This window comes from Sciurus vulgaris (genome assembly GCF_902686455.1).
Source record: "Sciurus vulgaris genome assembly, chromosome: 6".
In the NCBI taxonomy this organism is placed as follows: domain Eukaryota; kingdom Metazoa; phylum Chordata; class Mammalia; order Rodentia; family Sciuridae; genus Sciurus; species Sciurus vulgaris.
The window spans coordinates 4202429-4218299 of record NC_136466.1 but is presented as its reverse complement, the minus strand read 5'-3'; the positions used below and the strand labels follow the sequence as shown (position 1 = coordinate 4218299).

The 15871-nt window shown below is 53.0% G+C and overlaps 2 protein-coding genes across 3 annotated transcripts; both read left to right on the top strand.

Moving 5' to 3' along the window:
• The first annotated feature begins 280 nt into the window (after positions 1-280).
• LOC306663248 (olfactory receptor 2W3-like) lies at positions 281-2162 on the top strand. Its single transcript, XM_079143681.1, has one exon. It carries the CDS (start codon positions 606-608, stop codon positions 1644-1646), a length of 1041 nt encoding a protein of 346 aa, XP_078999807.1. The 5' UTR covers positions 281-605; the 3' UTR covers positions 1647-2162.
• A 1431-nt stretch (positions 2163-3593) lies between these two features.
• LOC306663243 (olfactory receptor 2W3-like) lies at positions 3594-15284 on the top strand. Of its 2 annotated transcripts, none has more exons than XM_079143669.1 (2): positions 3594-4678; positions 14325-15284. In XM_079143669.1, the coding sequence occupies exon 2, from the start codon at positions 14327-14329 to the stop codon at positions 15272-15274; it is 948 nt and encodes a 315-aa protein (XP_078999795.1). In that variant the 5' UTR covers positions 3594-4678; positions 14325-14326; the 3' UTR covers positions 15275-15284. The 2 variants fall into 2 exon arrangements, with proteins under 2 accessions (XP_078999795.1, XP_078999794.1); XM_079143668.1 differs by lacking the exon at positions 3594-4678 and adding an exon at positions 13523-13993 and having other exon boundaries at positions 14244-15284.
• Positions 15285-15871: the final 587 nt, after the last annotated feature.

The following is a 15871-nucleotide window of genomic DNA, read 5'->3' as shown; positions in this document are numbered from 1 at the left end:
GCCCCCAGCTCAGGGAGGGGAAAGGGAGGAAAGAAAAAGGAAAGCTGTCCCTTTAAAAAATAAGCCCCAGAGCTGTATTCAAAAGGTGAAGTGGGCCCTGTTATATAGATTATCCTGCAAGAATTTTTTTCTGAAAACAATGGGCTTATTTTCTTGTTCTCTACTTTCACAACACATTGGCTTTATTTAATGTACATACTTTTATATTTACACACTTTCATGTATTTTATATGGTTATGTTGAACACTTTTAAAAATCTGTGTGTAAGTGGACGCTTGGTGTTCAAGGATCAGCTGCACTTGGTATTTCCTAAATGCTCTCAGGGGCTGTCTGGGGTCTCCTTTGGTGCCTCTGAGGTTTTCCCAGGGTCAGGAAGTTGTGCTCTGGAAGAAGCACAGGCTGGATTGGAGGGGGTGTCTTGCTCCCTGGAATGACAGCACCAGGTGGTTGGGGTGCAGCTGGCACCAGGTGCTGGGTTGAGACCAAGTCTGCTCTGGGCCTGTGACATCACTAGCACCTGGTGCCTCCTTCCCTGGTCTGTAAGCTGGGGTGATATCGACGACCTAGCAGAGCCCCTGCCTCTGCTTAGGGGGGTGAGCAAGTGCATGCACACTGGGCTCACTCGGGCCTGGCTGGGAGTCCACATCCCAGGCTCAGTGGTTGTCCCTCCTGTGCCGACACCTCGGCTCAGGAGTACGGAGATGGACGGGACCAACAGCAGCAGCCAGGGCCGCTTCGTCCTCCTGGGTTTCTCTGACCGCCCCCACCTGGAGAGGGTCCTCTTTGTGGTCATCCTGGTGGCCTACGTGCTGACCCTGGTGGGCAACAGCACCATCATCCTGGTGTGTCGGCTGGACCCCCGGCTCCACACGCCCATGTACTTCTTCCTCAGCCACCTGTCCTTCCTGGACCTCGGCTTCACCTCCAGCTCCATCCCCCAGCTGCTCTACAACCTGAGTGGCCGCGACAAGACCATCAGCTCTGTGGGCTGCGGGGTGCAGCTCTTCCTGTTCCTGGGCCTGGGTGGGGTGGAGTGCCTGCTGCTGGCCGCCATGGCCTACGACAGGTTCGTGGCCGTCTGCAAGCCCCTGCACTACACGGTGATCATGAGTCCCAGGCTCTGCCTGGGCTTGGTGTCGGCGGCCTGGGGCTGCGGGGTGGCCAACTCCCTGGTCATGTCCCCACTGACCCTGCGATTACCCCGCTGTGGGCACAACAAGGTGGACCACTTCCTGTGTGAGATGCCGGCCCTGATCCACATGGCCTGCGTCAGCACAGTGGCCATGGAAGGCGCTGTCTTCGTCCTGGCCGTGGGCATCGTGCTGTGCCCCCTGGTCTTCATCCTGGGCTCCTATGGCCACATCGTCAGGGCTGTGTGCAGAATCCAGTCGTCCTCAGGAAGGCACAGGGTCTTCAACACCTGTGGCTCCCATCTCACCGTGGTCTCGCTCTTCTACGGGAACATCATCTACATGTACATGCAGCCCGGAAAGCGCTCCTCCCAGGACCAGGGCAAGTTCCTCACGCTCTTGTACAACATGGTCACCCCGCTGCTCAACCCCCTGATCTACACCCTCAGGAACAAGGAGGTGAAGGGGGCGCTCGGGAGGCTGCTGCTGGGAGCCAGAGGTGGGGGCAGGGACTGAGGCCGGGGAGAGCGGCACCCAGCTCGGGGTGGCTCCATGGGGCCACTGCTGCCTCAGGCGTGCAGCAGATCTGCCTCAGCCCACAGCGCCCAGCACCCTGTGGGCTGCCTTCCTGCGCCTGCCTAAGGCCAGCGTGGTGTGTGTGATGGAAGAGCCCAGGGTCCTCAGGGTCACCTGGACCAGAAGACCAGACCCCGGCTGCACCAGGCCCTGAGGCAGCCCCGCTGAGCTCTGCCTCTGCTGCTTGCTTTCTGCTCACAGTAGGTCTCAGCACTTTAGCTGGAACCACCCGGCTCCGCCAGGGCTCTGGGTGAACCATGCTCTTCATGGATGGCCATCGAGCATTTCCTCTTCCTAGATTCCACCCTCAGTCACTCATGAAATCATTTGCCTTTTCTGCCCTTTATTCCCAAAATGGGTCACTATTGAGTGGGGCCTCTGACCCAGGAAACGAAGTCCGAGTTCGGCAGGTGGAAGGAGGTTCCAGGTGCAGTTGGGAGAGACGTGCTCCATTCAGAGTGGCACAGCCTCCGGCCCCGCCTCGCGTCAGCACCGGCCAGTTCCATCAGCCCTCCTGCCTCCACAGCCCCAGGTCTGTTCCACAGGCTGTTTTCACGCCAGGCCACAGGAGGAAGGCACCCGCCAGCAGGGTGCACAGGGGCACGGCTCGCAAGCTGATGCCTGTGGCCTGAGTCTGCACCAGCATGGAGTGTCTGGCCTTGACCACCATAGCGCAGCCAGTTCCCAGCCCTGGCTGCACACCGAGGCCATAACCCATCAGCCTAGGGCTCAGTGTGGGAGCCCAGCTGCAGCCAGTCAGGGCCTGCCCAGCAGCACTGTCCCTGACAGCTGGTTTAAGACTTTGGCTATGTCCAGGTTTTCACATGACTATTTGTGGGCCATGTAAATCCTGCAGCAGAAGGTCTCACAGTGCTGTCTTGATTTTTGTGATAAGCACGGCTATTCCTGTGGTTCCCACCTGGTGCTCCCGGTTCATCTCGCCTCCGTGCTCCTGAGAGGCTGGTGTGACTGGCACCCTTCCCACTGTCCCACTTGATGCCTGAGGTGTGGAGTTGCATCAGGTGCTTAGGGAAGAGAACCGGGGTTCTCCCGGGCCCGTCTGCCTCCCACTCCTGAGGCTCCTGCTCCACCGCGGCCTTCAGAGCGCAGCGTCCCCAGCCTTTGACAGGCAGTGTCCAAGATGCACTGTGACTGAAGAGCGGACTGGCTCCCGTCGCGGCTCCTGCACGCACTGTGCACACAGTCCCCTCAGAGCTGGGGTGCACACTTATTTGGGGGACCTGGGGGGCCGAGGGTCTGCACTTCCCACCTCCCCCAGGGACGCTCACTCCTGGGACTCGGGTCACCTTCTCGGGTCACCTTCTGAGGGCCCAGGGGCAGGTCACCTTTGTCCTGAGGGTACACACCTTTAGGGAAGAGCCAAGACAGCGTCCCAGACCAGGGACAGGAGGCATGAGAAGATGGTGGGACTCGCCACCATGGCCTCCCCAGCCCTGCGCCTCCCTGAGCTCCGTCCCTGTGCCTGACCCCACCTCTCCTCTCATCTCCTCCCCTCCACACATGTCTCAAGGCAGCAGCCCAGGATGGGCCACCTGGAAATGAGCCAGAGCTCCCTGGAGGGGCTGCCGGGCTTCAGGGGAGCCCAGGTGTGGACATGCACCCCCTGTGTAAAGGATTAACATGGTCTAGGCTGAGAGTGGAGGACGGGCTCCCTGTGAGGACCTTCCCAGAACCAAACTTCAGGAGTCCTGCTGGTGCTGAGCCAGTCCAGGGAGAGTCCCTGGGAATGGGCCCGAGCTCCCTGGACTCCCGGGGACCCTCCTCTTTTTGGAAAGAGCTCACTCATGTTCTGAGTGGACTCCATTCACCCCCATCTTCAGTTGAGAGAGTCCACACTTCCAGCTCCCAGAAAAATGACCCAGAAAGAACAAAGTGTTGACAATTTTTGACCCCAAAGACTGGGTCCTTTTTCCCTCTTGGAATGTGGAACCAGGAACATGACCGAGGCACCCAAGCACTCTTTGAGCAGCCAAGGACACTTTTACTCTTGCCAAGAAGAGGGTATGAAGATAGACTCCCAGGTGAACTTCCCGTCCTTGAAATGGGGCCATGGTTGATGTAGGGTAGAAGGAATGAGGGGGAGAGCTGGCTGCTGCGGGGAGGAACATTCAGGCGTGTTATTCTGATGAAGTCAGAGGTGGTCTGTGATCACTCTGCAGCATATTAGGTCCAGCTTCACCAGCCCCTGAGGAGGGACTCTGGCCTTCAGGCAGCCTGTCCTCAAGACCACATGAAGGCAGGTGGAAATTCAGTGAGATCCCCCAGGTTGGCCAGGACCAGGCAGGTTGCAAGTTGCTTGATTAACTGTTTCAGAGCAGAGACCCTCAGGGAAACTGGGGCACTGGAAAGCCCCCTTCAACCCCCGATTTTTACATCAAGTCGGAAAGGTTTCAGACGTGGTGCTCAGAGTAGCAGGCTTGATTTTATTAGACAAGATGGAAAGGGAAAAGGGGTAGTCTCCAGGGAGAGGGAGGCTTCTCCTAGGAGGACAGGCACAGCATGCCCCTGCTGCCCTCCAGTTTTATTGTGGTTCCAAGGAAGTTTCCAGAATCTCGCCCATGTCTACCTTCTGACTTTTGACTGACAGCACAGGAGCTGCGTGGACCCCCTCCAGAGGCTGTGTGGTGCTCGCTGAGGATGCTATGTCCCGGAATGTGCCCCAATTTCCTACCCCCTCAGTTGGTTTGTTACCCTTTGAATCTCCCTCAGCAAACTTACTTCTTCTTCTGGGAACACAGAAGAGAACCTGTAGTGAAAGAAGACTCCCAGATTCTAGTAGGGAAGGAGGGAGACCAAGGCCTAAGGCCGAGGCACACCTGCTGTGTTTGCTGTGCTTACTAGACGCTGCTGAGCCTGTGTTTCTCTGCAGCCACCTGTTCACACAGTCAGTTGATCCAGCTGAGGAGTAAGGAATGCTTCTGAGCCCTTCTTACCAGGCTTACAAAACCAAGGTTAGTTGCGGTTGGGTAAAAAGAGTTCTGACCTGAACCAGCTGAAAGAATTTCACAATCTTATCTGCTTTTTGGACCTGAGTCAGTTGCTAGATGAAGAGAATTAGAAGAGAAGTGAGAACAGACCTCATTTCCCTCCTGTTTTACTGTAGGTCTGGGCCTGACTCTACCCAAGGAGGACTTCTGCAGACATGGACAAATGTATTGGAGAAGAGAGTGCGTACTTGGGTGGGTTGATACATGCGAACACTGATAACTAGGTATTGGCTGCTGAGGGCACTGGGTGTCAAAGAGTTTGATTTCACACAGTTGTGACAGAAAGACTCAATGCTGTGAGCTCATACTTAAGCTTCCTTCACCCCAGACTCAGAAACCTTGAAATGCTCCTGTGGACTCTCTGGCCCATGAAGGCGTGAGGTGGCCAGAAGCTGTGCAACACCGCCACCTGGAGGACACAGGGAAGATAGCGCTTTGTCCCACAGTGCACAGCTGTGACGTGGAGGTAGCTGCCCTTTCCATGTTCCAAGGCAGATCAGTTGCCGTGCATCATCAGCAAGACGGCGGTGACGATCCACGCTCAATAAGTTAACACTTCTTAGCTTTCTTAATTTTCCTGCAAACCCACAACCCACAAGCAGCAAAGACAGGGTTGATCGTAGGTGTGCAATGAAGCTGCTCCTTGGCTCAGTTTTTATGCGAAGCACGGGTGTTACAGCTCCATTGAAGGTGAGAGATGTTTGCTTGGCCAACCTTTAGTCAGGCTTCTGACTCATCCTATGAAATGCAGTTTCAGCAAAGAACCCTTGCTACATCAGCTTAGGTGGAAATTCCTGGTCTGGTCCCTGGTCAGGGTCCTGGTCCCTCACCACTGCACAGGCAGCAGCGGAGCACCCTGGGCAGGCCTCACAAGAGTCCTGTTAGGCCGTCGTAGCCAGAGGCCCTTAGCCATGTTCCTACTGATCCCAGGCCACTCCATCCCCACTCCTGAACTCAGAGTCAACCCCAGTCCCTGTCAGGACTGAGCCCCGTGGCCCAGCACAGTGTTCTTTATCTACTGTCTTCCTACTGCAAGTTAGTAAATATCGCTGATTTGTTTTTCTCAGTAAAAGACATTACAGTGATGTGAAAGTGTCAAAGCCTTCTTTTCCCGGAGATCGAGAGGAAAATAGGCCATATAATACTCTGAGCAGCTAGAAGAAAAAAAAAATGCAGTATCTCTTAAAAATGGCCTTTTATTTATTATTTATTGATATTTGGAAAGCTTATGGGGGAATAGTCTACAGACAAACTTTAAAACAATGATCTTTAGGTACAGGTGCATTAACTAAAGGGATCTCAACAGAAACACCCGTTTTGCCTGAAAGCAAGGTACAGCAGCTGATGCACCCACACAGATATTGAATAGCTCACCGGACAGGAGGATCTTATGTGTGGTGGGAACTTATGATCTAACCCCCTGGAGGAAGGCTTGTAGAATCAGAGGCCATAACAGCAGGACGGCCAGCAGGGGGCACTCTGCTCACTGCAAAGGGTTGAAAACCAGTCCAGCTGAGTCAAGGACTGAGTTCTAACCTCAGGAACCCAGGAATTCCTGGATGGAATCTCCAGGCAGGAGCACAGCACAGAGAGCAGGGAGTGACCGCTTTCTAGGAGGTGTCGGGAAGGAAATCCTCAGGAAGGAAATCTTCCAGGCCGGCTGCAGATTAAACTGGCATAAAGAGGAATTAAGAGAGAAAAGCTATTCAGTTGCTCGCATGTGCACGGGAGTCTCCCACAAGCACAGACCTAGAGAAGGGCCAGGTTACTGAGGGTGGCAGAGCCTCCTGAGCTATAGAAAAGGCATGGGTGTCGGAACGGTGGATCCAATGAGAGGAGGGAAGGGAGACAGTGCGGGAACGAGGTGGCCTTGCTGACAGAGGCCCCCAGGAGTCCGAGCTGCGGGGAGCAGCCCTCTTCCTGGAAGACACCTTTGCTAATGCAACCTGCCTCCACACACAGGTTCACAGTTTCTCGAGAGAACGCCCTTGAGCTGTCAGCACACCAGCGGGCATCCTGGGGGGCCTCCTTTGGTCCTCTGGGGTCATAATTTGGGGTGACATGTGTGAGCCTCAACATCTGGCCCGTTCTTTCTCTCCAAGGCACCCACGTGGGAAGGCTTCTGCAGGCTCCTCGTGCACATGTGATGGCCTGATTCCACTTCCTGTGCAGTCCTCAGGAAGCCACTGTCCCTCACTCCAGCATGCAGAAGGCACTCATCTGTGTTTCTACAAATATCCATGATCAACCCTGATCTGTGGGTTTACTGTCTACTGTGTTAGTTTTTTGACCCTGTGCCCGTAATTCCTGGCAAGAACAGCTCAGAGGAGGAAAAGTTAATTCTGGCTCACAGTTTCAGAGATTAGTCCACGGTCAGCCACCGGCCACTGCTCTGGGGGGTCTCGGGTGGGGCAGAGCGTCTCAGTTGAAGGGTGTGGAGGAGGAAACTGCTGTGGGTATCGCCTGAGCTTCTGCTTATTTTTGGCTCATTTTCCAGCTTCTGTTGTAGCGATCACTTCCTGTCTGCAGAAGAGGATGCTCAACAAGCCCTCACTTTGCTTGTGGATTTGCTATGTCAGATTTTCTTTACTCCTTGGGTTTCTTGTGAGGTCCCCACCTTTTGCTCAATTTTTGCTGTAGTGTTTTTTATTCACATTTCACAGCATACATTTATAACCTATAACATATATTTATAACATATAACCCTTTCTCTGTTCCCTGCAGCCAAGGTGTTCCGTTGACAGGTCTCCGACTTCACCCCGTCCTTCTCTATGGGTGGGCCTTCTTTTGAAAGGGCAGCTATGACCGTGCCCACTCTGCATGGTGACCCACGGTGAGGTGTCTTCTGACTCACATTCAGTTCCAGAGTTCCCTGAAGTGGACGTTGTTGCTTCTTAAATTGTTTCCATGCCAATATAAAGTTTAGGTGGTTTTGATTACTTTCATTCTCATTGTTTTTATTTTGGAGAATGCATGAAGAAATTTAGACTTAGGTAGCCACAGCATGTTCTGGAAGCTGCTGCTTCTCCTTGGAAGATTTGGCAGGCGGTGTCTGTGTATCCCAGGCACGGCCCTGGGGCACAGCTGACGGTTGGAGACGCTTGTCCCCTGAGTGTGGAACACAGAGGGCCGCCCTGAGAGCCCCAGGGAGCAGGCTGGAGGTGGCCGACGGGAGGCTGAGGGTACGAGGGTCCAGACACCAGTGTTTAGGAATTTTCAAAATTAAACGGTATCCACGTTTGATGCACATGGTATGGCTACCTGCGAAAAGGCCATGCCGCTCCCGCAACTGTCACGGAGGGAGGGCTCCCTCACAGGTGACAGCAGGAAAGCAAGGGCCAGCGAATGTGGGAGGCACTTTGTGCTCATAAAACGGGGCGCAAACAGCAACGTCAGAACAGGACCCAGGAGAGAAGCACACAGAGGGCGGACAGGAGAGCTGACCTTCAGGAAGCCAACTTTAAGGTGTATTAAGGAGCAGACATGCCAAAATAAAAATACCCTATGTGAAAATATCCACTCATCAAACTAAACACATTCCTGCTAATTAAAAATAGGGTAAGAAATTTTAAAAACCAAGAGAAGGGCTGGATGATCACAGTGAGGAACAATTCAAACAAGCGTCTAAAAACAAAAGTGAAAGAAAATAAAGGAAAAAAATAAAATTGATGCAGGAAATGGGACCATGAATAATAACAGTTGTCCTAAAAATAGAAAATAGAGACAAGAAATCATTAATAGAACCAGTTGAAAGTGTTCACCATCTGGAAGTCATGTATTGCCACATCAAAGGGCTTTCTGAGACCAGGGCAAGACTGTGCAGATATTTTATTATTCATAATATGCAAGGAGTGCAATTTGTTCATAAACTTCTCGAGAGGATAAAGGACCAGAAATACTCGTAGCTTTCCTTTCTCATTAACAAGCCGGAGATAAGGGGCTGGGGACAAAGCTCGGTTGGTAGAGTGCTTGCCTTGCAAGCACAGACCCTGGGTTCAAACCCCAGCACTGCGAAAAAAGAAAAAAGTGACAACTGAAAGTAACTGGGAAATTTTCAAAGTAGATGTTGTAGCTGACCCTGTCATTCTCGTAGAACCTAAAATAAGCATTTTTAAGATCTCAAAAGTCTGACTTTTCCAGGAAATGTTTTAAAAGAAACTGTTTCTCTTGAAACAGAAAATATGAAGGAGGAGACGTGAGTCACGGGGACTGGAGGTACAGCCCGCAGCCAGAGGAGGTCTGGGCACCGAGATGGGGCCGTGCCTGTGGCGTGCAGGGCCACCAGGGCAGAACAGGTAGAGTGACCCCCAGCAGGCCAGACGTCAGCCTCGGCCCCCGACCACTCCATGGGGCTGTTCCCTTTCTGAGGTGTAGACAAGTCCGGCAGTAGGTGTTCTCCAGATTCCACACTCTCACGGTACGACTACAGTGAAATATGCTTGTGCTGATCACTAATACGAGCACGCCGTCTCTCTGCTCTAGAGACCAAAATGGCTTATTTCCCCCACGTTGTGCAGGCTTGTCTGTTTTCTTCTGGTGATTTATAAGCACCGAATCCTCTATTTGGCCTATCCGAGTCTCCGTGTGTGTCCATTCTGCTGATTTCCTGACCATACCAGTATTTTCTTTCTGATGTGATCTTAGTTTTTCTACGTGGTGTAACTACCGTTCCTCTTGCCTAATGTTGGGAAAATAAGATAAACTTTGGTATTTCCTAAGCTGTGCTCAGAACTCTGCTCTCAGTTCTACCAAGGGGAAGAAGAGGGAGCGATTGCAGAGACTAAGACTTAAATGACTACATCTTCCATCACATCTAGTGTGGGAAGCTCAGTGCTCGGAGTGTGGACAGCATGGTGTTTGGGGCCCATACAAGGGCCTGCTGTAAGATCCCTATTTCGGGGCTGGGTTTGTGGCTCAGTGGTAGATTGTTTGCCTAGCACACGTGAGGCACTGGGTTTGATTCTCAGCACTGCATACAAATAAAATAAAGATATTGTGAAATAAAGTAAAGGTACTGTGTCTATCAACAACTAAAAATATTCCTAAACAATTCCTATTTTAGAGAGAATGAGATCAGCAAGTTTAGAGCAGGAACTTGCTTGAGTCTCCTGGGACTCGTTAAGCCCTCTGCTTCTTCCTCTAGTTGTTGTCAGGCAATTAGCATGCTTTCTATTTGTGTGCTGTCCGTCTCTCCTGGTGCAGCTGGTCCCTCACACTGAGCAGAAAGAGACAGCCAAGTGTCTTCCACGTGCTCGGAAGCACAGGACTCAGACGGCAGACTTGTTGGTTAGTTGTCCTTGTGGTATGGGGACAGAACCCAGCTGTGCTCCACCACGGGGCCACACCCCCAGCCCTTTTGACTTTTTATCTTGAGACAGGGTCTTGCTAAGTGGCTGAGGCTGGCCTGGAACTTGCCATCCTCCTGCCTCACTCAGCCGTGTAGCTGGGTCTACAGGCAAAACCACGGTGCCTGGTCAAATTGAAGACTTCCACTAATTTCTCTGCCCAGTTCTCCGGAGAACTGTATTTGATGGTTCTGCTTTCTCGGGACTGATGCCATCCCACTGTGAAGTCGCTCTAGTTCTTTTGTTGCCACAGACTCTTATTAGAAAATTAGGAATGTACTTAGACAACAGGTTTTTAAGTGACTTTCCCCAGTGACGTTCTGGATCTCTGTGTATTTGAAGTACTGATGCAGGCTGACTCTGCCCCCTCAGATCAGGAAGAAATCGGCCTCCAGGTTTCGTGCTGCTCCCCACAGATGGTGCCTGGTGAAGCCCGTGTGAGTCTGTGGGAGACGCAGGCGCCTTCACCCGTCCTGACGTGGCGAGAAAGAGGGGGGAGGAAACACTGCTCTAGCCTCTCTGTGCCCTCAGGTGTGGGGCGTGGCTACGCTGGGAGAACAGGAAAGAGCACCTGACTCATCAGCATTCCTAGAAATCACGCATCCTTCACATTTTTAGTTTAAAGAAGCTTATGAGCACATTTTCTATCAATGGAAAAAAAAAAAAAAAGACCACAACTCTGGTTTCCATATTTTCTGTCCCAGGCCAGAGGGGACATGTAGTTGTACAAAGCAGAAGGGCGACTGATTCCCTGTGGTTTCTGCCTCTGTCCCTCCCGCGGGTGGACGGATTCCATGGGGAAGGGGAAGGCTCTGGAGGACTGAGCCCTGTTACGCTGGGTCCTCTTCCCGCTGTCTCCGAGGGTCTCCCTGGGGAGACCACTGTCTGATGTCAGCTCCACAAAACCCTTGTCCTCAGGGCCACTGAGGCCGCAGGAGTCAAGTAGGGAAGGGGAAGCTCCAGGGCCCCCTCCTCTTTCTCTCCCAGTGCCTCTGCTGCTGTAGGGCACAGGAGCAGCCTCACATTCACCAGCCTCAGGCTGGACCTGTTCTGGAGACAAGCACCAGAGGATGAATGACTGTCAGAAGTCGCAGAGCAGAGAGCTTCGCTGGAGTCCAACCTCCCGCTTCCTGCTTCTACAATCAGCCAGCCTTAGCTTCCTTGGCAACATACCACCAAGAATGGAGAGCAGGGTATGCACTTAGCCTTTCTTTTGATACTTCACTCCTTACTCTGTGCATTAGCATGCCAATTAACAACCTTCCTTGAACCATCCAGAGTGTGCAGGTAATGCAAAAGAGAGGAGACATGGCCTCTGTTCTTAGAGAATTCCATTCAGCGATGCCGTGCACACCTGCACGGTGCAGGCCACGCACTGACCTACTCAGAGACACACAGACAAGGAAGCCATGCACATCCGAATGTCTGGAATTTATTTCTGCCAACTAATCAGAGAACACAGGTTATAGAAAATACATTGTGAGCTACACTTCAAATAAAATAATAGGCAAGGATGTGCACAGCCATGTAAAACAGAGTGGATGCAATGTGTTCCTATGGATGGCCCACAGGGTTGGGAAGATTCTCAAATGCGACATGCTAATGAAGGGCGGTGCCCGGCTGAGAACAATCTCAGCTGAATTTGAAATAAACATAGGTAGAGATAGGATGAGAAAACAAAACAAAACAAAACCACAACCTAGACAGGCAGCAGAAAACCACCCCGCCATCAGCCTCACCCCACACAGGCTGCGGGAGGACATCGGGATGTGAGGAGGACCAGGGTTTAGGGAGTGAGAGTGGAGTGTTGGAGTGCTGTAAGCTCACAGCCAACGTCGGCCTGGATGAGATGGCGCCAGGCGCCCACCCGGTCACTCTAGAGCAGTGTGAAGAGCAGCGCTGTTTCAGGCAGGAGTAAAATGACCCTCAGGGCCTGGACCTGAGACCGGGTAGGGAGAGCTCCTGCCACTCAGTTGCTCTGTTCTGGTCACAAGTATTTGGGCTACTACTCCAGATCTGCCTGAGGGTGCCTGATAGCAGCGCAGGAAGGAGAAAAGTCACTCCTCTTGTGCTCAGAGACCTCCATAGAGTGAAACCTCAGGCCAGAATGAGACCCAGTGTGAGGCAGGACGAAACGAAGGCCTAGGTGTAGGAACCGCCGTGTGGTAGGGAGAAGGGAGGCACATGGGGACAGGTGGAGACAAAGGATACCAAAGGCGGTGACGTCCGCGCAAGAAGGTGAGCAGTCCTGAGAGCTTGGCGGAGGAGGGTGAGACAGGGACGAAGTGAAGAGTGTGCCCAGGACTGACCGTCCAGGCAGACTTGGACGCTGCAGATGACCACACGCAGGTCACAGGTCTGGGAAATTCTCAGCCTCAGAAAGTAGAAGTTGGGAGCAGAAGACACTTAGGACATTGAGAAGGGAATGGTTTGTAAGCAAGCCCGTGCACACGGCAGGGCTCGTGGAAAGTCGGCAAAGGTAGCGGGCGGGGCTTCTTCAGGAGGCGAGCAAAGGGAGACCTCTGAACTCTGTTGGGGAGAGCAGTGATTCAGCAGAGTGTCTGAAGGTCACGGGCAGTGGTGAGGAAATGGAGGAGGGAAGGAGTAGAGGAGGAGGGGGAAGCAGAGGGGCACTCGGCAGAGATCCAGGCCGTGGCCACGGAACACCTGGGCAGGCACTGTCGGCAGACACGCAGGGCACTGGAAGCTCCCCAGGAGGACGCCCAGCTCCTCTCTGTCATCCTGCTGTAATGATGTCTTACTGAACAGGTCTGTGTCTTCACGGCTTCTCTTGCTGGATACTGATGGTGTGAAGTCTAAAATTTTGGTTTATATAAGCCTTTAAGTTGCAAATATTATAAAAAAAATTTTAACTTAAAAAAAGGAGTGATAGCACCTTAGGCTCTATGAAATTTAAAAATGGCGTTTCATGGACTGAAGTTTGATCTCCTACCACCTGGAGAGCTTGGAATCTCAGGACGCAGTGGTTTTTATCCAATGACAGAAATAGTGGGAAACCAGAAGTGAAGTTTGCTCCAGAGTCAAGAAACCTGGCATCAGCGAGGAAGAAAAGAGGCACAAGAGGGCCAGGCCCCTCCGCCAAGGGCCCTCTCCTGCATCCTAGCAGGTACAGAAAGGGACAGGCTCATTTAGAGTCTGCATTGGATCTACATTTAAACATTTTATTTATCAGTAAACTCCAAAAATCTGGCTAAAATATTTCTCCCTCTGGGTCCATTGGGAAGTCAGTAACTGTTGCACTAATTAGTTAAAATGCGAAGTTCTCAAGCTGAATACAGGTGATAGAGACACAGGATGAAATGACCATAATCCACATCTTCAAAGTGTTTTGAAGGGAGATCAGGGGCAATTCAGTAAGAGTGAGTCACTTGGCCAATCTTACTGGTGTGTGACGGTTATCATGTAGTAAGTCTGGGGTAGACACCAAGTTCCTCAAGACTCAGTACAGAGGGAGACTGGAATCGCAGTCCCTGGTGTGATCAGACAGGTGGAAAAATCCACATCCCTCTTGGTAACGAAAGATCGCGAATATGGAAAAACCAGTGCAGGGATCTGGATCCTCCCGCCTCTTGCTTTTCTTTTCTTTTCCTTTCTACTTCCTTCCTTCTTTCTCCCTCCCTCCCTCCCTTCTGACTTCCTTCTTTTCCTGTCTCTGAGACACTGGGGAGAAGTCGACCTTCCCTAAAGATTGGTGATGGCCACAAGTTGCCCACCATTTCTACCCAGCCTCAGGCACATTCAGGAAGTCCATTCACGGAGGAGAGGAAGTGACTCTGACCCTGGCACCACATCTCGACTTCCTGCAGAGGCAGAGGAAGAGGACAGATGAGCTTTGCTTGTTGATGGGGAGTCTGATTCAGGAGGTCTCAGTGTGTGATGGGTGCAGAGGTCTCAGTGTGTGATGGGTGCAGAGGTCTCGGTGTGTGATGAGTGCAGAGGTCTCAGTGTGTGATGGGTGCAGAGGTCTCAGTGTGTGATGGGTGCAGAGGTCTCGGTGTGTGATGAGTGCAGAGGTCTCGGTGTGTGATGGGTGCAGAGGTCTCAGTGTGTGATGGGTGCAGAGGTCTCAGTGTGTGATGAGTGCAGAGGTCTCGGTGTGTGATGGGTGCAGAGGTCTCAGTGTGTGATGGGTGCACAGGTCTCAGTGTGTGATGGGTGCAGAGTGGCTGGGAGCTACTTTTTCTTTTTTCTTTTTTTTTTTTTTTTGTTTCTTTATTTCAATTTCCAATTTCCAGGAGTTGTAGAGATGGACGGGACCAACAGCAGCAGCCAGGGCCGCTTCGTCCTCTTGGGTTTCTCTGACCGCCCCCACCTGGAGAGGGTCCTCTTTGTGGTCATCCTGGTGGCCTACGTGCTGACCCTGGTGGGCAACAGCACCATCATCCTGGTGTGTCGACTGGACCCCCGGCTCCACAAGCCCATGTACTTCTTCCTCAGCCACCTGTCCTTCCTGGACCTCGGCTTCACCTCCAGCTCCATCCCCCAGCTGCTCTACAACCTGAGTGGTCGCGACAAGACCATCAGCTCTGTGGGCTGCGGGGTGCAGCTCTTCCTGTTCCTGGGCCTGGGTGGGGTGGAGTGCCTGCTGCTGGCCGCCATGGCCTACGACAGGTTCGTGGTGGTCTGCAAGCCCCTGCACTACATGTCTATTATGCATCCACAACTCTGCCTGGGCTTGGTGTCCCTTGCTTGGGGCTGCGGGGTGGCCAACTCTTTGATTATGTCACCAATGACCTTCTGGCTACCTCGCTGTGGGCACAACAAGGTGGACCACTTCCTGTGTGAGATGCCCGCCCTGATCCGCATGGCCTGCGTCAGCACAGCTGCTGTGGAGGGCATTGCCTTCATCCTGGCCTTGGGCATTGTGCTGTGCCCCCTGGTCTTCATCCTGGGCTCCTACGGCCACATCGTCAGGGCTGTGTGCAGAATCCAGTCATCCTCAGGAAGGCACAGGGTCTTCAACACCTGTGGCTCCCACCTCACCGTGGTCTCGCTCTTCTATGGGAACATCATCTACATGTACACGCAGCCCGGAAAGCGCTCCTCCCAGGACCAGGGCAAGTTCCTCACGCTCTTGTACAACATGGTCACCCCGCTGCTCAACCCCCTGATCTACACCCTCAGGAACAAGGAGGTGAAGGGGGCACTCGGGAGGCTGCTGCTGGGAAATGTAAGTTTAAGGAGGATTTTATGACAAAGGTGAATTTAGAATCCTGCCTACAAAGCCGTGGTGTTGGATCACGATTCTGCGTCACCAACCTTCAGAATTTCAGCAGAATTCCTCACTGGCTTCCGATCCACCTGTGGTTTGTCTGGTGTGTGTCGTGCCAGCGTACAGCCCAGCTGGACTTCGGAAGCAGGACTTCTCAAGGGAGGGTCTACGGACCACCGCTGATGCTCATGTGAGGCTGTGTGGTCTTATCGCTCGGCCTCGTCTAGAGAGGCAGGGAGGAGGGAAATAGCGCTTCCTCCAGTGGCTCTGGGCTGCTGATCATGGCGGCCACAGCACACTGAGCGTCTCTTCCGAACCGCGCGTCTTTGCACACCTTGGTCAGATGCTGTCGACGGCAGAGGAGTTTCATTGACCCGTCGCCGTCCTACATGGAAGCCCTACAGCGGATCTTCACCTGGCGCCGTGTGGCTGCTAGGGCCCCTCCCCTGCCGCCCGTGCAGGTCGTGGGGTCACCCTGCTGCTCCCGGCGCTGTTCCAGGCTGGGTCTGAACATCTGCTCCACCTCCTGCTCTGGGAGGGGCGGTGACAATGGATGACAGAGGAGGAAACTGCCACGTA